Source organism: Genypterus blacodes, unplaced genomic scaffold, assembly GCF_046128005.1.
Source record: "Genypterus blacodes isolate CSIRO-AG114 ecotype Tasmania unplaced genomic scaffold, CSIRO-AGI_Gbla_v1 ptg000348l_1, whole genome shotgun sequence".
Lineage (NCBI taxonomy): Eukaryota > Metazoa > Chordata > Actinopteri > Ophidiiformes > Ophidiidae > Genypterus > Genypterus blacodes.
The window spans coordinates 264,704-288,266 of NW_027467132.1; the positions used below are offsets into that span (position 1 = coordinate 264,704).

Sequence of the window (23,563 nt, forward strand, 5' to 3'; positions counted from 1 at the left end):
AAATCGATCTTAAAACCTTTGTGATGACATCATCGTCCACCAATAAATGTTCAAAGTTTTGAGGAAAATATAAAGATTAGCTTAGATTATATCAGATACTATTTATTGGGGGAACTGGGATTGGGGTGCATTGTAAAAGAACGCTGTTGAAATCGTACTGTACAACGTTATTAAAGTTGCAAATTTGCACACTGTCCTGATTTGTACCATGTTGTGATGAGGTTGAAGTATTCAGAAGTGTAAGTATTTAAAAATTCTGCAATATTGTGAGATTAGATGCTTTTCATTTACAGCTGTCAATCAAATCAATCTGCCATATTGATCCTGTGATAGTTTCAGTTTGATCCTGATCTGGATTCATTACGATCCACTGAAATCATGAGGAAAACACAAATCTGAGGTCAAACGTTATCATTTTCTTTCTGCTGCCTCAGACATTAGAGCAGGATAAGATGAAGGATTGTGTTTGAACTATTTAGGTGGATTCCATCTTGCAGAGATTCATTACGTCACATTGTAATCATTTATTAACTCTGTGTTCAGGCAGGATTCCTCTCCAGCAGGTACATTAATATGATGGATATAAACTGGTTAATGTGCAACTAAAGAGCAGCTTGAGATCATGTGATGTCTTCATGTGAACCTTCAGCTTCCGCTTACATTGCGGCCACCGCTTTAACTGCAGCAGTGGATTAGGCATTACTCAGGCTTTGGTCCAAACGTGGAGCATTCATGGATTTACCCACCTAACTTTTCCACATTTCTTCTCAGATATGAGGAGTCTGGAGTTCACTGCTCTAGTGACGTGATCATATTTTGAGGATGCAGTCAAGGATTGAAAGTAAAAATGAAAAGCCGTGGGCAAAGGTAAGACAAAGTTCAGTTTGTTACTTCAGGCTGGGAGTTAACGAGTAGGAACAGGGTCGGTTACAGAACAGGCTGCTCTTGGGAATCCCTTTGAGGGTTGAGGGTGGACAAAGAGGAGCACAATAAATGTCTGCCTGAATAGAAAACACAACAGGGAGCCTGTAAACATTTATCCATGATTCATGCCCCTACTGTTTGGGGTCCAGCAGGGCAAATTCTCAGGCTGTCTATGACCACAGCAGAGGGAGAGGTAATCAAACCATGACTTACTCGTGTTAAAGAAGAATTCAGGAGGGAACCTGACCTCTATGACATCACTGCAGCTTCCTGTCAGAGTGTAAACATTATGAAAATGTACAAAACTGGAGAATAATGAAGAAAATTATGCAAATTGATGCAACAGCAACATGTTATGATCTTAATCTGAAGGTTTTCCCATCAGATTCATTTAGAAAAGTACAATATTTCCCTTAGGAGTAACATTACAAAGTACAAGCACATCCAAACATTAGTGGTGTAAGATCCACGTCACCTGAAGCAACAAATCAGCTCCTGTACAAACAACAACAAAACTGTGCAAATCACTTTAGACACAGTGTGTTAATCCATCTCCATATTTAGCAAACACGTGTAAACACAAGCTGCCAGCGCTCTCCCCCCCCCTCCCCCAACAAAACATCAAAGCCCTGAGCTGCAAACATTCAATTTCACTGTGTGTGTGTGTGTGTGTGTGTGTGTGTGTGTGTGTGTGTGTGTTTGTGTGTGTGTATGTGTGTGTGTGTGTGTGTGTGTGTGTGTGTGTGTGTGTGTGAGTGAGAGAGAGAGAGAGAGAGAGAGACACACACACACAGAATGATGGATATAGCCACGGAAGCCCTCTGATTCCTTTCCAATAGCACTCTGAGCTCCTTCAGTCCAATTCCCCGTTTGGTAATTATATCATTTGGGAGATGAATAATTGGAGTCAAGTGTCTCTGTGATGCCTGCTGAGGGCCGCGTCAGATATAAACAAGGTTCAGTGTGGATACACAAAGTGCCATCTGGAGCTCGGCTGAGGCTGGAGTCCGTCTCAGCCCAACAACTGGACTTTGACTGGGTGATGCATTCAGGAATCGCTCTCCTCCTGGGAAATTTTCAACTTCATGCAGCCTGGAGCTTGAAGCAAACTCTCTAAAGTAATACAACGGAAAGAAACTAATGACGTCCTGTGTAATTTGGCTTTAATTCACCCCCTAAACTGCACAGTGACATCGTCTATGAGACAGGATGAGAGTGTTCCCCTTGGAAAATCTCATTATTTCTGCCTAACCTGCTCTTTTTCAGATTGCTCCTAGTCCTGATTAGAGAAAGAAATGATTTAATAAGGAAAGAAAGAAATGAGGAAATGGAGAGGTTGTTAGAAATGAGTGTCATCTTGTCTGATTTTACTGGGCAGAGTCCACAAAATCTGCACATTTCCAATTTTGGAGACTGTGGAACAAAATTGCAAAACGCTGGACTAAATAATAGAAACTAGATAGAAAAGCAAAAGTTTATTTTATTGTATGACATTTCACTAATCAGCATAGTTTCCACTTTAGGCAGTAACAGATTTAAGCAGAATTCTCAATTTAAATGGACATATAAGGCATTTCCATGACATCAGCCACTTTGAACTAACTCCTGCAAATCTGCAAAGTAACTCGTGTGAAGGCAAAATCAGAGGAGATATTAGTATTATATTTCCCTCTGAATACAGTGGAGTAGAATTACAAATCATACTTCCAAATAGAACTTCACGTATGTCATGCGAGTACTCGTCGCCTCCCACCGCAGCGCCTGTGAGGAGGAAACCTGATAAAAGCCACAGTGAGGTCGTGCTTTTGTAAAATGGAGACAGGAAATTGCAGGTGTGTTCCAACCTGGGTGTGGAGTCAAATACACCCAACCCTCTCTGACACACACACATACACACTCACTGCTGCTTATGGTTTATGACATAAAGGCTTCATCTCACTAATCCGCCTCCATAACTTGCAGGAGACATCGAGACCTTCAGTCCGTCACTCAGGACAACACAAGGTAAGATCCACACTGATATCACTTTATGGCGACAGATTGGAGTTGATGACTTTATTAACCATCTGTTTCATCGTTTGTGGACTTTTGAATGAATCTCTGCAGGTTATTAATTATGATAAATGCTGCAAAAGTATCTTCAGGTCGGTTTTTAAAGGATTTAACTTCATATTTGTTGGAGAAAAGTGTGTGAGGACATATTACATCTATTAAACATCACATATCAAACATAATAAAGCTCCTTGTGTGTGTGGTGACAGGGGACACCGCAGTGTAATTGGGTTGAAACCAGTCTGTCCTGTCCCAGTAATGGAAGCAATTCTGTCACCGATTCATCCGCTGCAGAGAAATGATTTGCCCAAGTTCTCTTTCATAGAATTCAGCAGGGATCAGATTGCAGAACACACTGATTCACACACACAGAGAGTCACGCCAGGGAGTTACCACCACAGGACTCTATGCAGCAAGTTGACAACTCCAGTAACGTGTTTAGGTGTTTTGCTGTACAGCAGACTGATCCTCCTCATCTTCATCTTCATCCGAGTGTTCCAGTCCAAATCAGTTCTTAATCTGATCCTGATTTGTCATTTGCAGTGATTTCAGCATCAGTAAATGTGTTGTTCTAATCATTTATCGGCCTAATATGAGGACAAACCTGACAATTCTCAATCCTCTTTTCATAGAAAAAGAAAGAAACAGTAAATGAAAATGTTTTTGATTCTTGAAAGTTGCTTGAAAAAGAGAATTGTCCCCATTGAAGCGATGAGATGCTTGTTTTGTCATTGTGTGTATGACTTATGAAGAAACTGGCACATTTTCATTTGTGTGATAAAGGTTCTGCTATTGTTCTTCCTCTCACACACACACACACGCTGTAAGATTTGGTTTTATTCCAATACTGAGTATTTAGTGTATTTGCTCTGTGTGTGTCTGCTCGTTATCTTGATTCTAACCGAGTGCCAGGGCATTGATAATGTTGAAGAAGGGTGTGGTTTACATCCTGGTTACAATGCAGCTGACCTCATTTCATTCACCTCACACCACCCACACATCATCATCAATCGCCTGCTGTGGCATTTCATCTCTATACATGAAGCTCAGAAAGAGCAGACCTCATTCTTTCCTCCTGTGGTGAATCATCAGAGCCACCGTCTCTCCCTCATGGCGTGTATAGATCCTGTGAGTCATGTCACCGCGGCCCACTGTGTGTGTTTTGCACGGCGCTACAGCGTGTTTGCTTATCAGTGCCGTTGTATCTGATAACCGATTCAAGACGCAGCCAAGCGCCTCTGATTGCACAACTTGTGTGTTGCCATGGTGGCAGGCTGACACTCATTTGTAGGATCTGAGGTGTCTCTCTGTCTTTTCAAACGGTTCAATGGTAGCCGAGCCATCTGTTTCTGTTTCCACTGACTCACCACCATGAGTGATGAGGAGGATCTGTGGAGGATTCGACTCTTCATCCACTTTGGAGGAGTTGATATTTAATATGTTTTCTACACGTATGTTGTGAACGATTAGTGACCTTTGACCCAGAGGTGACAGAAGCACTGAAATCCTGCTCTTAAGTAAAAGAAGCAATGCCAGAATAACATGTTTTATTAAAGGTTTCAAGGTAGAGAAGGAGGAAATGTAGAGAATGAGAAGTGAAGGAAGAAAGGAAGGTAGATAGGATGGACAGAAGGAAGGAAAAGATGAACAAAAGATGATTAAGGGAGAAGGAATGCACAAGGGAAGCAGGAAGAAGGAAATAAAGAAGAAGACATAATAGAAAAGAGGCAAATAAATATAGTATTAAAATAAATATATTAAAACTATTATTGATATTTGAGCTTTTGGAAATTTGACATTTTCATCACATATGGAATATCAAACCTGAAACCAATAACCACCGGTGAGTCAAAGCTGTAAACTTAAGCACTTGAGTCATGTTCTTACCTTGTGACTCAGTCCTGATGTATGTGTGTGTGATGTGTGCATGTTTACATGTTAAGTGCTTTCCTCACCGTCTCTGTTGTTGTTTGTTATTCAGCTCTTCTACCTTGAATGTAGAAGAGGATCGTTAATCAGAGAAACAAAATGTCACGCTGTCCTGTCACATCCTGTCTTTTATACGTATGTGTGTGTGTGTGTGTGTGTGTGTGTTTCAGTTCACCAGGATGATGAACGACGACAGCAAAGACGCATTTAGGAGCGTCAGCCGAAAACCCGGCCTGCAGATATGGACCATCAACGTGAGTTAGCTGCTAAAGCAAACACCATGAAAACGCCATTACTGCGTGTGTGAACAGTTTAACGGCTCACACACACACACTCGGGTATTATTTGTGTAAGATTTCCACTCAGATGTGTTTGTTTGCTTGTATTTAGAACATGGAGATGGTGCCTGTTCCCTCTCAGGCCTTTGGGAACTTCTTCGAGGGCGACTGCTACATTGTTCTGCATGTGAGTACGAGCCTGATTGATTTCCCAGGGGGCCGTGCTGGTGCTGGCGCCGAGGCTCAAAATGAACAAAGGCGTGTGATGTATGCGCATTCGTATGTTTACTGTTTGCCTGCAAGTGCTGGAAGTTGTTGACGTGTGTTTGTGTGTCTTCATTCTCACCTCCAGATAAGTCTGAACAAGAACTCTGGCCAGTCCTCTGACATCCATTACTGGATCGGGAACGCCTCCTCTCAGGACGAACAGGGAGCGGCGGCCATCTACGTCACGCAGCTGGACGAGCACCTGGGCGGGAGTCCGGTGCAGCACAGGGAGGTGCAGGGCAGCGAGTCGGCCCGCTTCAGGGGATACTTCAAAAACGGGATTATGTGAGTCCAAGAAAGAGAATTAGAGAGAGAGAGAGAGAGAGAAAAAAAGCAAACCCACTCACTCAGTTGCAGACTACCACTGTAATCCCACTGAGACACGACTTACTCCACTAATCCCTCCGTGCGGCATCATTATGACACAAACTCCACTTGTTTTCCTGAGTTTCTCGAGGCTTAGCAAAGGAAAATACTATTTTCTCACACTCTGGTCACTAACCCTCCACTTTTCATCGCCATGGTTACGCAACCTCGAGGCGGATTTCAATGCTGAGTTGATATTCGTCTGGCGTATTTATTTTATTTATCCCACTTGAACTTTGGCTCCCTACAGCTTCAAGAAGGGCGGAGTGGCGTCGGGTTTCCACCACGTCGATACAAACGCCTACAACATTTTGCGATTGCTGCACGTCAAAGGGAGGAAGCACGTCACCGCCACAGAGGTACGCAAGCCGTCAATCAATGGTGCTGTAAGAGGAAGTGGATCAATGTGGTTTCTTTGCATATTAAAGCTTACAATCAGTGTGTTTCTATCACTGCCCGGAATGCTGAAGGTGTGTTTGTGTCCAGGTGGAGGTCTCCTGGAACAGTTTTAACGCCGGGGATATTTTCTTGTTGGATATGGGAAAAGCCATCGTGCAGTGGAACGGCCCGCAGAGCAACAGGAGGGAAAAGCTGAAGGTAAACGCTGAACTCTGATTGGTTACAAAATGGACCAAACCATTAGAAGACTGCAAAAACAATCCTCAACCTCTCCTTCTCCTTCTCCTTCTCCTTGTCCTTGTCCTTCTCCCTCTCCCTCTCCCTCTCCTCTCCTCTCCTCTCCTCTCCTCTCACCCCCCTCTGCAGGCAGTTTTGTTGGCTCAGGACATCCGTGACAGAGAGAGAGGCGGCCGCGCTCAGATCGGGGTGGTAGAGGGAGGAGCTGAGAAAGACTCGCCGGAGCTGATGAAGATCATGACAGCCGTGCTCGGCCAGAGGACCGGGCAGCTGAATGAGGCCGTCCCTGATGACAAACCTGACCCGGTGCAAAACGGCAACGTCAGGCTCTATCAGTAAGTGACTTTACGATAAAAACACTTAGACTTTTTAACAACATCATTTATATGCATGTGTGTCTAATCTTGTTTTTTTCTGGTTCTTCTCTTCAGTGTCTTTGAAAATAGCGGGAATCTTGTGGTTCAGGAAGTTGCCACTCAGCCTCTGACTCAAGACCTGCTGTCCTCCTCTGTAATTTGCTCCTATCACTGCAGAATTTACATTTCCGTTTCATAATTGAACTTCTACTTCAGCGGTCCTCTGCTCTTTGTCTCTGGCTGTCAGGATTGCTACATTGTGGACAACAGAGGCTCTGCTGTGATGGTGTGGAAAGGCAAGAAGGCCTCAAAGGAAGAGCGGCATGCTGCTCTGAACAGGGCGGTGGTGAGTGACGATGATGATGCCAGACCAAATCAGAGAAATTAAGATGAAAATTGTCATTGATGCCTTATTTTGAGTTGGTCTTGTATTGGATTTCATGAAATGTATAAACTTGGAACAGTTCCTCACCACCATCCGTGTCTGCTCGTCTTCTCTGCCAGGGTTTCATCAAAGCCAAGAACTACCCACCCAGCACCAGCGTGGAGGTGATGGGCGAAGGAGGAGAGTCAGCAATGTTCAAGCACCTGTTCAAGTCCTGGAGGGAGAAAGGGCAAACACAGGGTCTGGGCTCCACCTACAGCCCGGGGAAGATAGGTGACCTTTACACAAGACTTCATCAATTCACATCCTGGCAGCTTTAAATGGATTGCCACTTGAGTTACTTGAGTTAATGTGGTGTTAAACTCTCTGTGCTCGCCTCCAGCTAAGGTGGACCAAGTGAAGTTTGATGTGATGGAACTCCACGCCCGGCCTGAAGTGGCGGCACAGCAGCGCATGGTGGACGACGCCACCGGAGATGTGAAGGTGAGGAACTAACACATATCAGCAGTCCAAAGATATGAACGGAATGTGTCTAAGTGTCTCTAAGTGTCTCTAAATGTGTCTGAAGGTGTGGCGCATTGAGGACCTGGAGCTGGCTGAAGTAAAACCAAGTACTTACGGGCAGTTCTATGGAGGAGACTGCTACTTGGTGCTGTACTCGTATCAAAGAGTGAATAAGCAGCAGTACATACTCTACATGTGGCAGGTACATGACTCTACAACTCCAAAGAAGAGTTCATCCACCTTGGTTTGATTGGAAGAGAAGAGAAGATAAGATAAGATGGAAGTTTATTATCCCGAGAGAAATTACTGAGCGGGTGTCTTCTTCCAGGGCCGCCATTCTACTGCAGATGAGATCACCGCCTGTGCCTACCAGGCGGTCAATGTGGATAACAAATACAACGGAGCCCCGGTCCAGGTCAGGGTGATCATGGGGAAGGAGCCTCGCCATTTCCTGGCTATTTTCAAAGGCAAACTCATCATCTTTGAGGTACGATTCATCCCACATCAGACACTCTCAAGTGTGTGAACTTTGACTTACAACTAAAAGAGAAGGAAACTGAAGAAAGTGCCCGAAACAACCTGTTTACACTCAGTGTGCACAGAAACATGGGTGAATTTAATTGGATGTGTGTTTTGGATATCAAAGAATTGCAAAGGATCAAATTAGATCCCTGAAATGAAAAGATGTGTCTGTGTGTGCGTGTGCGTGTGTGTGTGTGTGTGTGTGTGTGTGTGTGTGTGTGTGTGTGTGTGTCTGTCTGTCTGTCTGTCTGTCTGTCTGTCTGTCTGTCTGTCTGTCTGTCTGTCTGTCTGTCTGTCTGTCTGTCTGTCTGTCTGTGTGTGTGTGTGTGTGTGTGTGTGTGTGTGTGTGTGTGTGTGTGTGTACTCGTAGGGTGGCACAGGTCGAGCCGGGGTGGTGAACCCTGAGAGTGGCGCCCGGCTCTTCCAGGTCAGAGGCACCACTGAGCTGAACACAAAGGCCACTGAGGTCATGGCGAGGTCCTCGTCTCTCAACACCAACGACGTCTTCCTGCTAAAAACTGACCGCATGTGCTACCTGTGGTATGGAAAGGTAGGAGAAACAGCTGCAAAGATCTGAGCTGGACTGCTTTTGAGGAGTGAAAAGCTTTGTAAGTGTGTTTCCTGTCTGTTGCTGTCAGGGCTGCAGCGGGGATGAGAGGGTGGTGGGCAGAGCCGTGTCTGATGTGCTCTCCAGACAGGACAAGCAGGTGGTGATGGAGGGACAGGAGCCCGCTGAATTCTGGGTAGCGCTGGGAGGAAAGGCACCCTACGCCTGTGAGAAGAGGTAAACACATCTGGAGCTGGTTGGAACGTAGAAGTGAACAATTCTGCAGCCAGATGTTTTCTCAACCCAAGTCTTCCTCTTCTGTTCTCCGCCCTGCTCAGTCATGCTTCATATCATTGTTACTCTCCTCCTTCCCCTTTGTCTCCATCATACTTAAACAAACCGCTCCCTCTTTGGTTGACCATATGTTGACTCATCTCATATTTGTGTCAGGCTGCAGAAGGAGGAGCCTCCTCACAGTCCGCGGCTGTTTGAATGCTCCAATCAGACGGGTCGGTTTCGGATGACAGAGGTGGACGACTTTGCCCAGAGCGACCTGGATGAGGAGGATGTGATGCTGCTGGACACCTGGGAGGAGGTGAGAGGTCAAAGGGCACAATCAGCCAGATTTAGGACTTCATAATGTCTCATTCTTGTTCCAAATCCCCTCAGGTTTTCTTGTGGATTGGAAATTTAGCCAACCAGTATGAGACCAAGGAGGCCTGGAATTGTGCCATGGAATACCTGAGGACCCACCCAGCAGGCCGGGACCCTGACACACCCCTCATCTGTGTCAAAGAGGGCTACGAACCACCAACCTTCACCGGCTGGTTCAACGCCTGGGATCCCCATAAGTGGAGTGTGAGTTTAGGCGTGACGTTCAAATCGGCACGGTCAAAACAAAATCATCATTCGTAGTCGTCCGTGTTAATCGCCTGAGTAATGATGATGATGATGTGATGATGATTTCAATTGTAAACAGTGGAATGTTGCATGATTGTCTTTGCTGTCATTTTGGATTTTGCATGCTCACTAATTTTCAGATCTGACTTACAACAGGGAGGAAACTCTTATGAGGAGATGATAAAAAAGCTGGGTGATGCAGCCAGTCTGTCTGACATCACTTTAGTAAGTGATTGACCACTAATTCTACAAATAATTGACTAAACGCACTGATGTGACCAATAACTACAAATATCTGTAATCATTCAGTGTTTAAAATATTTCCTCTTGCCTCCACCAAAACATGACTTCACATCTCTGACTTTAGGATCTGAACAAGACTAATCTGAAAAAGAGTCCCGTTGTGACGGATGGCGGTGGTTATGGCGGTGGTTATGGCGCCCCCGGTGGCCCTGTGAGCTCCCCTCCTGTCTACAGGATCCATGGAGGTGATCCGTCCCAGAAGCCCACTTCTCCCCCCAGCCAGAGGCCTCGGTCCTCTGTGTCCACGACCCCCTCCCCTTCCTTTGGGGTCACTCTTTCCCCCAGAACCAGTGGCGTTGTGTCGCCCTCTGCTGGAGGCTCCGGGTCGCCCTCTGCTGGAGGCTCCGGGTCGCCCTCTGCTGGAGGCTCCGGGTCGCCCTCTGCTGGAGGCTCCGGGCCCTTTATCGACCCACAGCTCCTCCTCCACAAGACTCCCAGTGAGCTGCCCCAGGGAGTGGACCCTAGCCTGAGAGAGGTGGGTGCAGGAGTATGAATCAGGCACAGTGAGATGTGTGTGAGTGCTGGAGAGGCGGCTGTGATTGAGCCGGGGGGTGAGATGTACAGCGATGAAGCACATTCACACATCCAGATCAGGATGTTCTGTATCTCCTGAGGTAATAGTGCTGCATGTCCAGAAGAGGTCAGTGTAACTGTCTCTCCTCCTCTCTGCCCACTTTCAGGACTTCCTGTCTGATGTGGAATTTGAGAACCTGCTCGGCACAAACCGTGCAGACTTCAAGCGTCTGCCCAAGTGGAGGCAGAGCGACCTGAAGAAAAAAGCCGGACTGTTCTAAGAAAACTGTCAGGGAAATGAAATCTATCAAACTACTGCCACCAAACAAACTCAGCGATATTTACACTCTATTGATGAAACTGCCGCCTTTAATTATGATCACAAATGACGAATATAGATTAAGTTTATTTTCACTTGCTATGCTTTATATTTTTATCTGTTTGATACAATAATCATGCTTTAAACACATCATTTTAAATGCTTATATTATAAATAAAGACAGAAAAGCTTCCATTTGGATTGTTTTATTTGAGCTCTGATGCAAAATCATGTAAGAGACACGACCTCCACATTATTGCTGTAGTACATCTACTTGACAATACTAGTGTGATTTAGAATCATTATTTCTTTGACATCACATACTTACAAGATCAGACATTATATATTGCTTGGTATGCAGCTGACATCAAAAGTCAACATGTGAGTTATTTCAGTTTTAAAGGCTTATTAATGCACTCAAAGCAAACAGACACAGATGTCCTGTAGTTCTTCTGTAAGTCTGTAGTGATCAACAATGTTATGGAGTCAAACAATTCTCCAAATACAATTACAAAACATTACAAAGTTATGCTTGTTTTAGTTCAAAATACTTGAATAAAATCATATAATAATAAAACTCATATAGCACATTATGAAGCTTTCCATCACAAAAACCTTTTCGATCCTGATGTGAAAAGTGACGGGAAACCTGGAAAGATAAATACTCAGGAAGTCTTAAGGTGGAATTCACACTTCATTCTGTCTCCCCGAGATAGTAAATGTGAATTTAAACAATAAAATAAATTAAAAGGGCGCTCATAGGAGCTAAAACGTCTGCAACGGATAAACACAATTGTTCTAATGTTCTGACATCAACAACGCAACTTTTGGAGTAATTCTGTAAAAAAAAAACACAACAATCAAAATAAAAAATCTGTTCATTCACATTCTCTCATCTGTTGCCGGGTTACCGTTCAGGATCTCATAGCTCTTTTTTCTAAAAGGCTGAAAAAATAAAATGACAGGAAAAGTGGGTCATTAGGTTCAACTTGGCGGATGTCAAAAGGTTTTTCCATTAAAAAAAAAAAGCTTATTTTAAATTTGGTCAGAGTAATTTTACAAAAACGCAAAAATGCTGTTTTTGGAGATGAAGGTTTTCCACAGGCGGCGTCTGCTCGTGGTTCACTAGGCGTCCAGCAGCATCAGGTGCACAAACAGTCCGGCCGAGCAGATGACGTCGCCTCTCTTGGTGAGCAGAGGGACGTGGCGATATCCTGCAGAGAAAGGAAACCAGATTTCAGTGTCAGCGAAACCGGAGTGAAAAGGAAAAAGCTGAGGTCACATGCAGACATCAGCAACTTTGGAAGAGTAGGAATCTGAAGTGTGGGAGCTGAAAATAACGGGAAACTGGGTACAACCAGTGTGTGTGGTTCTCTATTTGCATGAACAGAGCCGTGTTTGAACATCGACCTGTCCCAAACTGATGAACCTGGTCCAGCTCCAGACTCGGAAGCAGTGACGAGTCAGATTTGTGACTTCTGCAACGTGGTGATTGCTGGAGTTCCTCACCGTTCTGCATGCTGGTGAGTGGGAGACAGTACTGTCCCACGAGGTCGTTCTGTGAAGTCGAGTCGTAATCCTCCACCACAAATCGCACCAAGGCCAGATCTGGGACTTGGATGTCAAATTGGAAGTTCTCATTCCACATGGGGTTGAAACCTGCACGGATGAATGATCGGTCAGATGATGATTGGCAATTTTTGCTCACCTTCACCCTCTTTTTTTGCTGTGTGTGTGTGTGTGTGTCGTACTCACCGTTGTTCTCAATGGAGTGCGTCTCCTTGCTCGCCATGTCAGCAGAGACGCCGTGAATCTCCACTCGCACCAGGGGATCCACGATGGATTTATTTTTGTCCTTGTTCAGTTTGGGTAACTGCTGGGCTGAGATCACCTGTTTGTATAAAGACACAAAAAGCACCAAGATCAGAGTCGGTGGGCCACATTCACATCATGTACTTGTTGAATTTGAATGATCTTCTCCAGTTTGAGCTCTGAAAGGTCTCACCATCACATGTAAGGTCTTCTTCTTCAGCCAGGGTCCATTGGTGAGCGTGTTGGGATCAAACTGGGAGGACAAACCTCTCTGGAACTCGGGTTTAAGGACGTAGCCGCTGAAGCCGTTTGGCAGGAAGCGTCCCTGATTGAGGTGCATCTCCTTGTGTGGCGTCTGGAAGTTCAGGGCCACTGAGAAGAGTGAGAGAAGGGAATCAAACCATTTTGTTCTTGTTTTTGTCTCTTTTTTTCGACTCAAGAATGTCTTTGAATGTCTTTGGTGTTTACCGATCTGACAGCCGGCGTTCCACATGGGCACAGGGTTGTAGTTGGAGGAGTCGGTTCTGGAGCCGGCTGGGTAGATCCTGCTGAGTTTGTCCATGTTATGATGAATGAAGGCAATAGCTATAAGAAAACATTAGATTAAGTTCCTAAACTAACCACACAATTATGTAAAAGAGAAGCAATGAAGGACTGAAGACTGTTGCTGTATTTTCTACCTGCGGTGTCGGCCAGGTTGAAGGCTTTGCTCTCCTTCAAAGAAGACATCTCATAGAAGGCCTGGTTGTCTTTGGCGTGTTCAAAGCCGCTGAAATGGACGCTCTTGCAGTAGATGACCAGGTTGGACAGTTCTTTGGCCAGCTTGATCTTTGACTTCTGTGAGAGGGTTTAGCACAGTTTTGTTTTTTTCTGCACTAGAGGTTAGATCTTGGCTAAAATCGGTACTGAACATGTGCACACACACACCTTGGCTTTGGCTTTCTGCCCGTTCTCCTTCTCTCCGTCTGCAGCCTCGTCCTCCTCAGACACACTGTCCTCCTCTAATGTGGGGCTGCCTGTGAAGACGGCGTTCAGTTTGTTCAGTCGCTTTCCCTTGATGAGGAATCGGCCTTTCAGCGCCTACACACACACACAAATACACAGATAAAGTGTGTTTACTTGTTGTTATGCAAATCACAAACACAGGAGTGACGCAGTGTGAAATCAGGCCGGTAAAGGCGTTGGAGATTTGTCTTATTTTGCAACAGAATGAAAACAATGTGAAGCGGTCACACCCTCTCTGCAGCCTGAGACAGAAAGGAAAATATTGTGTCATGCATAATTATGTTCCTCTCTGAGGCCTACGACACCACAGGCATCCATCCCACTGCCCAGCGGAGCCTTGGTCTCCCACAGGAAGACCATTTGATTGTACGGTGGCCTGGTGCTTGTAAAAAATTGTGATTTCTGTGAGAGTCGGTCAGCCATGGAGACCACAATTTCAGTGTGGCGCACTGCTGGATATTTCAAACAATGGGAATGGATGTGCGGCCATGGTAACGCAAACAAGCCGTAAATTATTGGGCGAGCAAACAGGCAGAGTAGGAAGAGGACGGGTGACCAACTGCAAACCATCGCAACCAAAAGACCTGCCAGAACACACACACACACACACACACACACACAAACACACACACACAGTTGTTCTCAGACGACCACATCCGTGTCCGTGTCTGTGCCGTGTTGCAAAAGAAGGAGAGGAAGTTAAAGAAAGAACATAAAGCCCTTTAGCTCTTGCAGGCGGCACCGCGAAGAAGATCTATTCCATGACGACAGCGATGAAGACATTCTATACCGCTGAGGGGGGAAGAATGAGCAGCAGATTTATTAAATGAGCACCAGCTGTAGCATTCCCTGCATGCTTGGCCTAAACAACGGCCTCAGCTCTGTGAAAAAAACGAGTTGTTGCCCCAACACACTGCACAGCCTCACAGGCCGATCATGGAGCAGCTTGTTCCTCCCTGAATGTGTCCCAGATCCAAGCCGGGAAAATCCAAACCAGAGCGCTAGTTGCTCGCTTGTTTAGATCGAGGAGGAGCAGTGTCTAAAGATTGATGAGGTTTTGATTGCCTGACAGTTTGTTTATTTGGACCTCAGTTTGATCTCATCAACTTCCTTTTCCCAGACAAATCTCGTTACCAGGTAAAGTCAACAGGAAATTACAAAATTTGGCACAGTTCATTAACTAGAGCTGCAATTTTTGGGATGGGTCTTCCTTTGCAATCTAGTTAATATGGGGCGGTTACATAAAAAGCCCCACACACAGATCAACATGCAGCATGTGTGTGTGAATGAGCTCAGGTGAAGTCTGACCTACCTCAGGGGAGGGGAAGTTGGTGGGCATGGCTTCCTCCAGAGGCTGGACGAGCAAAGCACCACCCAGGATGGAGATCATGTGGTGGGCCATGAGTTTCTGCTGCTCCACGCTGCAGTGGTTCTCCAGGGAGAGGATCACCGGGTACTCAGACGTCTGAGGAAAAAAAAACAAACAGTCTTGATAGTTCAGGTGGAACTCAAAACCCGAGTGTGATCAGGTGATAGAGAGCAGGAACATCTCAGGTACCTTGAAGGCGTACTCCTTGATGGCTTTGATGACGTCTCTGAAGAGGACTTTAGATGTGAACGTGTATCCGTGGTAGATCACCGGTTCTCCGTTGGCCCCGTCCCAACAGTCCAGCTCCACACAGCGGCAGCTCTTCATCAGAGCTCTGCAAAGAAACACCACCAAAGCTTATAGATTTGTTTTTGACTCATTCACAGCAAGGAATATTTGTGTTTCTTCTGTGTGGATGTTCTTGCCGTATGTAGGCCTCGATGCTGCTGGGCCCTTTGAGTTGGTCCTCCATCAGGTAGGTGTTGTGAGAGGAGGAGATGTAGTAGTGGTTGAGCGGCTGGCTCATGTCCTGATACACCTGCCTGTGGGCCGGGTTGAGAACAGAACCCTCCTCGTGGTTCAGGTACATCAGGAAGCCGTCTTTGGTCATGTGCTGCTTCTGCTTGGCTGAGGAGGGACGGGGAGACGGACATGAGACAGACAAGTGTGAAAGTGGATTCGTGGACTGGACAGAACTTAGATCAGATCAGTTCTCGGAAGTTATGTACCTGTTTCGTCCAGTTCGTATTTCTCGATCAGTTTGAGAGCCCTGTCCACGCTCGCATTCTCCCTCTGCTCGTTCAACAGGAAGGACTGCAGTTCCGGAACACTCATCTGACCCCCCGTCTGGGCATACTTAGCGTAGATCACGTCCACCTCCTCGCGGTGTGTCAGCAGGTCGTAGAAGTGCTTGATCTCCGAGCCTTCCAAAGAGCCCGAACGGGACTTGTCACATTTCTACAGCACATGATAATGAGAAGACATTAAATCTTAAACCTGACATGCTGCAGTACCGCTCAAACGATTCTATGGCTCGTGTTGATTGAGTCGTAGGATGAGACTCACGTTGAAAAGCTCCTCTGCGTAAGTGTCGTCCACGTCCACGTTTATCTGTCGCAGGAAGTGTTTCAGCTCCTTCAGGGTCATCTTGTTGTCCTCGTTCTTGTCTGCTTTCCTCATGCAGTTGATGATCCAGCTTTGATTTTCACATGTAAGGTTTTCCTTTACGGGGAGTGAATGACTCAAGCCAAACAAACATTACAAACATTACAAGCTAAAAGACAATCTTATCTTCTGTGCTTATCATTGTTTCCTCTCAGGACAAACCCCCCCCCCCCCTCTCCCTGTGTCTGAGGATACTGCTCGCTCTTCTGCTGGTAGTTGAGGTTGCGCATGTTGCCAATGATCTTCTCCAGGGCGCTCACCCATCGAGACGCATCCTCTGAAGTGGGTGCCATCAGGTCCAGGTTCTTCTTGCGACCTTTGAAGATGATGGAGAAGCATTGGTCTTCAACGCTTTGGTCCGTGTATTTGGTGAGACCCTCGGACTGACGACCTTTACGGACTGAATTGATGTCGTCGATGGAGACTGTTGGGAGAGAGGAGGGAGTGTGTTAGAAGTTCGGGCCATTGAGCGGTCCAGTATGGGTCCTGTAATATGGACTAAGCCCCTAAAACACATTTCTTGGTATATTTCCTTATTTCTTCTAGCTGGCAGCTCTTTTTCAGGACGCTGTGTGTATCTACTGGCAGCAGCTTGGTCGGAAAAGCCAAACAGGACCACAGGGGAGATATGGTGAGACAGGAACTGTTTTTTTACAACTTATCAACAGGAAAACCTTGTTTCTGTGTGGCAGCTGGCTTCTGTGGCCTTCAGCAGATACAGAAACGGGGAATTTCAAAGTGCCTGATATTCTAAAACGTTCTGGTGATGTTCCCCATGGATGTCTGTTTACCAAACTGCCTCAGCGTCTCTGCCTTTCTCATTTTGTTTCTGTCTACTAAACAGTTGAATTCTTTGGCAAACCAAACACATTCCTTCCAGATTTGATAACTGCACTTCGCAACAGTTTGATGCAATCTGACCTCCCCTGGTTCCCTCTCGCTCATAACTAACTCAGTGACGCACGAGGGCAACACGTGCCCTCCTCGTATTCGTCAGGCCGACGCATTCGCAGGCTCAGGCTCCCGTTTAAAGGCCGCACACACTCGCGTCACTTTAGCGAGGCGCTGCAGGTCGGCTCTATTGTTGCGCAGCTTAATGTACGGAAGGGCCCAGGGCAAACCTCGCCTGCAACAAAACACCAGAGATTAGCAGCTTAGCGAGCAGGCCTACACGCTGCGCCTGGGACGCCATCGCAATGTTTACACGCTTTACATTCACCGCCTCGCGATTCTGACCAAGAACCAAACATTGTTCCTGTGGGAATCCGAGAATGAATGTAAAGGTCAAGGGAAAAACACAACACTGTGGGGGCGGCGGCCAAGGCTGGGGTCATCTGATTCGCCGATGAACAGAATACCTTGGAAGCGTCAGGCAGAAGGGGAGAGGGGTTGTGTTGGTCCAATCCCTTCCTGATCCTCACCAAGCAGTCACACAGCGCTGCAGAGGAGCTGCTGGGTGATTGCAAACCTGGACCGATTTCAAAGAATTCAATCTGGAGAGAGACGGACCACAATGTCCAAGTCATCTCATCCGTGTCACGCAGACATTACTGAAATGCCACACGAACGTCTGGCACAAAGACGCCATTGTGCCCCGACTGATCTCTCCTCCAAACGGGCGGCAACGTTCATCAGCGGAGAGGAGATTTGCTCCCGAGGTGGAAGGTTATGTAGCCGTATGAAAACTTCCCCTCCGGGTTCATGTTGGAGCGGGAGGGCGATGGCGATAGCGGGTTCGGGGGGGAAACACACACACACACCCCAGGAGCTAAAATGAGCGAGATAGTGAGTGACGCCATGCGGAAGAAACAACACGCCTACTTCTCCTATCAGATTGAATACAAAAGGCTCTGACATCAACCTCCTATGACCCAAGCAGGTTGTACGTGAATGTGTGTGTGTGTGTGTGTGTGTGTGTGTGTGTGTGTGTGTGTGTGTGTGTGTGTGTGTGTGTGTGTGTGTGTGTGTGTGTGTGTGTGTGTGTGTGTGTGTGTGTGTGTGTGTGTGTGTGCGTGCGCGCGTGTATCCGCCCCCTGAGAAAGCCGGTGACAGCTGAGTGTGAGAATTGTAAACACACACACAGAAAAAGAGAGAGCAGTAGTTTATCTCTCAGGGTTTACAGGTGCAGCTTGTCAGATCTGATGTTTACTCACTGCCATAATAAGCCCAGTTCATATTTTAATAGCTTTTATAATAAGTTTTGCTTCAGTGGCTGTAAAACTCCATATCAGGGGAATCTAACGCTACATACCTGCGACACCTTTGAGCTGATTGACATTTGTGGTTCTCTAAAGCTCACAGGAAAGCAGGGTAATTTCCGTGAACAACAAAAAGCCCACAAAGTTTCTAGTTGTGTGTGGTCTACGCCTCTGCAGCCCCAGGTTAATGGATGCATTGCTTGGCCTCAGTTGCACGAGTGTGTGTGCATTGTGTGTGTTGTGGAAAGTGACGTCTGGGGGAATCGTGGGCCCGTCGCTCTGCCTCAGTGTTGTTCAAGGCTCAGAGGTTATCAGGCCCTGGGCAGGCAGACGTCGCTGGGCTGCGAGAGGAGAGCGCCGCTGCCAGCTGTGGCTCGGCCCCGAGGACACACACTCACACCTTGACAGTGGATCAGTGCCCAGACATGAGTTACCTCTTTCTCACACAAACAAATAGGAATCACACTGCAGTATCAAAGCGAGGGGATGCTTTTGTTTCCATTCCGCTGAGCTCAGGGTGAACTGAAGGGTTGTGTTGTTGTTGTGTATTTTTTGACAGCTGAGAGTAGAGGAGGCTTTAGCAGAAGTAGGATGAAGGAGCGAATCTCAACCTCCGCCCTGCTCATCCACATATAAATTTCAATGTATGCAAACACACACAGCGGCGGCGGCACACGACACTCACAGGTCTTGTGTTTCCTGAACAGTTTGTGGGACTCGTGCCATAAGGTCTTGCAGTCCTCCTCCAACTTGTAGAAGCGGTTCTTCTTCCAGGTGTCTGAGCGGACCTTGATCAGCTTGCTGCCCGCCAGCAGGAAGTGTAGGTCCGCGTCGCCCTCCAAGCCTAAGAGAGAGAGAGAGAGAGAGAGGGAGAGAGTTAATGAGATTGTTGGTGAAGCAAAAGCAGCTTCTCGTCTTTTACTAGAACAGGGTCACTCATTCCTCATTACCAGCTTGTACCTCCACCAAGGCCGACCAAGCCTAGAAGAAACTTGTCTTATTCTAATCATTCTGACCCAAAGAGAAACAAGTACAATAACAGAACGTAACTGCTTCATTTGTCTTGTTACAGTTTGAGTTTGACGGCGTGACATTCCACATCTGACTCGATCGCACAGTGCAGAGTTTAATGCAGCGCGTTTTACGACGGACGAACGCAGCGGTGGGCAGCTTATCGTTCAGGTGAAGCAACGGGCCGATTACGGCGTTCAGAGGAGGGTGTGCGACGTCTGCTGAGATGATTCATAATCCATGTGGTGCAGTGTGAGGACACGATCAAAGGCCACAGCTGGGCCCTGTGTGTAAAATATGACACAAGGCTACACTGGCCATTAAATGAAACAGAGGACAGCTGTGTAACTGCTGGGATCACTAAGTTAACGGCCACTCTGTCGTCAAAGGAGCATTTGAGGATGCTTACTTTTGCTACAACTCAGTCGGGGCTGTTGGCAGAGTGGGCAGGACCACAACATTACTCACATTTTTAGCAGATCTCACTAAAGGGCTCACAGAGGCTGTTTATGTTTCCCCCCCTCTGGCCACGCTGCAGGCAGGGAGGGGGGGAAGCCCGAGAGCGTCAGAGCCGCCTCTGCTTGGTGTCGCCGCCCCCCCAACTCCGAGTTTCAAGTGCGCCACGGAAATGGGAACAGCCTCAAAACCAAAGCTTGTTCCAGTTCCCCTTTACAACCCATGAGCTCATGAGCGTCCATTCCTGTTTAATGCTTAGAAATGAGTTTGAGCTCCGTGCCTGGATAAGAACGGAACCCTTGGGTCAAACAGATACAAACTGACAGCAGCTCATGAGACAAGCTTGGGCAGGATGAGGGACAAATCACGCCAAGGAGCTAATTATAAGGATCCACATACTTCCAGGCTGAGAGGGAGGGCGGTGTGTCGTCTATCCAGGCTGTAAAGCTGCATCGTGTTCTGCTTTGAGACACTTTTGTCTTTAATGTAACATCATGAGAGCCGTTTGATATCAGATAAGGCCCAGACAATCCTGCATAGTTACTGAGCAACAAGCTAGGGAGAAACAGGAATGGCTTGCGTTAGTTAATTGTTAACCAATCGTTCCTAAATGATCATATTGAAATGATCCTTACACCTTGGACTCACCAGTCTTTAATGATTAGCTCCCAGATGTCTATGAGTTTCGGTTCCGGCTTAAAAATGTAACAGTAGTTTGTAATATTATTTTATGTTTCCTGAAGTAAAGTAGTGTCTCATCAACATCATCCCACCTGATGTCACATACAAATGGCATGTATGGTGATGTCATCGTGGGTGTAAGGGAGTCCTAGTAGATTCTTAGGCAGCAATGATTACTTATCAAGTACTTATCGTTTGTTAGGCAGGAAGTACTCAGAGTCACAGAATCACGTCAAACTTTCCATTCCATACTGGCTCAATGACACAGGAACTAACAATCTGTACCTCCTGTCATTTAACATGATCATCTATAATCTATATGCTCATTGATCAGACTCACACACAAACAGATCATCATTGCTGCTTCATCAATCGTTTGCTGATTCTCCTTGTTATTGCAGCAGCACTCAACATGTACAAAAGTGAAGTCAAGTACAGTGACAGTGTATGTCAGCTGAAAGTCTAAATAAGAGCGCGAGGGGGTTTAAAAACAGGACGGGACAGGTAGCAAAACACACACCCCTGTCCCGAGAGAGGGAATACACTGCCGCAGGCGATGAGGAAGCCTCTGTGTAAACACAGTAGAATCCCATATGTGATGTATCCTGAGTGGGTAGATATGATCATGTTCCCCTGATGAACTGATTACGTTATGACAATGTGTGTGTGTGAAATGTGTGTGTGTGTGTTTTGGCAGAAGAATCACAGCTCAGTCAGTTCTGCTCCTGACTGACTGATCGTGCTCGTTCGCACCTGGACTGGCGAACTTACCCAGTCGTCTTCCATTCTCCTGCGCTACTCTCCTCACGTTCTCCTGAAACGCCAGCTCCTGTGACGGGCTCCTCTTCGGACGCTTACGTAAACAACTCATGTTGCATCAAACATATCTATATATATTTTTTTTTTTTACGTAAAACAGATCCTCGTCTGCTGAGACTGGAGGAGAGACAGACTCCACGTAGCTCTCCTCATGGGGCGGGTCTAGAGTGTGGAAAGTGCTGCCCTCCGTTATACAGTCAGACCTGTGTGTGTGTGTGTGTGTGTGTGTGTGTGTGTGTGTGTGTGTGTGTGTGTGCATGTGTGTGTCTCCACAGGCGCACCAGGAAATCAGCTCATCACGAGCTATTACTTAAATCATTTATCACTAAATGTTTGCGTTTAAAAAGTGTTTAAAAGTGTTTAAAACGACCTTAAATTACCTTAAAACTAAATTCAATAGGATTGGGACATTTGATAGATAAATTCTGAGCCTGACGCACAAGGAATTATTGTTTTTTTTGTTACATTTAGTGTATTTATTTGGCCTTTTTATCAGTAAAAGTGGTAGTGGTTTAGTAGTTTTGCTTGGTTCTGGTGTGTTTCATGCAATAATTTTGAAATTAAAAATGTTCCTGTCATAAAACGATGTTCCTTGGAGTTGTTTTGGCTTGGAAACGTTGATTGAGAAGTTCTGAGCCAACTGCTTTTTATTCTATTTATACCCTAGAATTATTTCAGATGTTTTAACTAGGAGAGCGTACAGTGATTATTTCTGAATCATTACTGAAATACTTGCCAGGCTCAGAACTTATCGATCAATTGCCCCTTGTTTGAACAGCAATTCTGAGATCCCACGTATGTTCCCATTTTGCAGCACTGGGCAGATCACAGCGAGCTCATTCAGATTCCAGCTCTGCAGACTTGTTGGGACATGGCAACATTTCACAGAAGAGAAATCCTTTCTCCTCCCACAATGCAACACGCAGTACAGTAATGTGGCGCGACTGTAGCACTTTATCTTCAACCTGCACTTTGATCGCGACTTCAAACGCAAAATCTCAAGTTGTACCTTTGAGTTTGTACCGTGCTAACGGAGGTATGATATAGAAAGATGACCGTGAATGACCCGTTGTCATTCCAAATAACCCTCATTTAACAGTCACAACATTAAAATGTAAGTCTTAAAAACTCCACAAACCCGCATGTTAACAACAACAATAATAATAAAGATGGTTGTCATAGTGACACTCTGACACCTGCATGCCTTTCCTCGTCATTCTGCTGTGTGAAACTGGATCTTGCCTTGTTGCTGGCAACAAAAATGTCAAACTATCTTCTCACAGTAGAGTAGTAAAGGCAAATAATAAGCAATTAACAAGGCCAATGAGTGCAGAGAAGGACGTGAAGGCACCCCAAGGCAGCATAAGAACACAGATCACCGGAGGACAATTGCCAGGACTACTTCATTTGAGACTTTACTTTTAAATCTTCCGCATTGTTGCTATTATTGTACAAGCGTGCGCACTCGAGAACTCGGTTTTGTTGTCTATCCCCGACTGCCAAACACTAAACCATGTGTGTGATGTTGGAAATTTAACTCACCGTGTTTACCAGCTGTGCCGTTTTGCTCCATTCTGCTCTCGCCCAGAATGAATCACCATACGCGGGCTACGAAATTCGTCAGATGGGTGGATGGATGGAAGAATGGGAACTTTCACTACCATTCAAGTCTTCCTGCTGGTCCCATTCAGGGAGAAATCCAAGCTGCGTGCCCCTCTGAGTCGACCCACACTGTGCGCTCTGAGTGCCAGCCCATCACGCTCTTATTGAGCCCGCAGTCCACACCCACGCAACACCGGTCAGACGAGTTCCTTGGAGTAATCAATGCTCTGTGTTAGGTAACTCCACCTCAAGATGGAATTTAATATAGACTATGTATGGAAACTTGAATCATATCTTATAAAGAGTTAAAGAAAGTTAGAGAAAAATTGAAAATACTCCTAATGTGCGTATTGTATTAATAGAATGCTTGTGCTTCCTGTGTTTTACAAAGTTTCCACCACTAATCTTTCCACGTGTCTTAGTTAATGTTTGTAGTATCATCAATCCACACAGCAAAGGGCCTATATGTCAGTGTTGTCATACAGTAAAGCTCCCAGTGTCTTTACAGCACTGACAGTAAAAATAAAGCCCCAGTCATTTCAACACAATGCTGAGATGAAGTGTTGACTCAAACACTAAAGTATGCACTTACACAACATTTCATAACTAAACAGACAAGGTGTGTGTAGAGACAGAGAATGCTTT

General features: G+C 46.0%; 2 protein-coding genes across 3 annotated transcripts; one reads left to right on the plus strand and one right to left on the minus strand.

Moving 5' to 3' along the window:
* The first annotated feature begins 722 nt into the window (after positions 1–722).
* On the plus strand, positions 723–10,994 carry vill (villin-like). The gene is made up of 21 exons (XM_076138067.1): positions 723–867; positions 2,887–2,928; positions 5,076–5,159; positions 5,296–5,370; positions 5,536–5,735; positions 6,067–6,175; positions 6,303–6,413; positions 6,582–6,787; positions 6,884–6,962; positions 7,056–7,154; positions 7,313–7,466; positions 7,576–7,676; positions 7,762–7,899; positions 8,026–8,184; positions 8,590–8,769; positions 8,858–9,003; positions 9,217–9,361; positions 9,436–9,624; positions 9,823–9,891; positions 10,034–10,444; positions 10,650–10,994. Exons 1-21 carry the CDS (start codon positions 823–825, stop codon positions 10,761–10,763), a joined length of 2,856 nt encoding a protein of 951 aa, XP_075994182.1. The 5' UTR covers positions 723–822; the 3' UTR covers positions 10,764–10,994.
* Positions 10,992–23,074, minus strand: plcd1a (phospholipase C, delta 1a). Of its 2 annotated transcripts, none has more exons than XM_076138068.1 (15): positions 21,269–21,474; positions 19,035–19,193; positions 16,347–16,575; positions 16,053–16,182; positions 15,716–15,944; positions 15,413–15,614; positions 15,177–15,321; positions 14,931–15,083; positions 13,541–13,693; positions 13,294–13,450; positions 13,082–13,198; positions 12,807–12,985; positions 12,557–12,692; positions 12,311–12,460; positions 10,992–12,015 (listed from the first exon to the last, which is right to left on the minus strand). In XM_076138068.1, exons 1-15 carry the CDS (start codon positions 21,366–21,368, stop codon positions 11,927–11,929), a joined length of 2,328 nt encoding a protein of 775 aa, XP_075994183.1. In that variant the 5' UTR covers positions 21,369–21,474; the 3' UTR covers positions 10,992–11,926. The 2 variants fall into 2 exon arrangements, with proteins under 2 accessions (XP_075994183.1, XP_075994184.1); XM_076138069.1 differs by lacking the exon at positions 21,269–21,474 and adding an exon at positions 22,859–23,074 and having other exon boundaries at positions 11,895–12,015.
* Between the last annotated feature and the right edge of the window lie 489 nt (positions 23,075–23,563).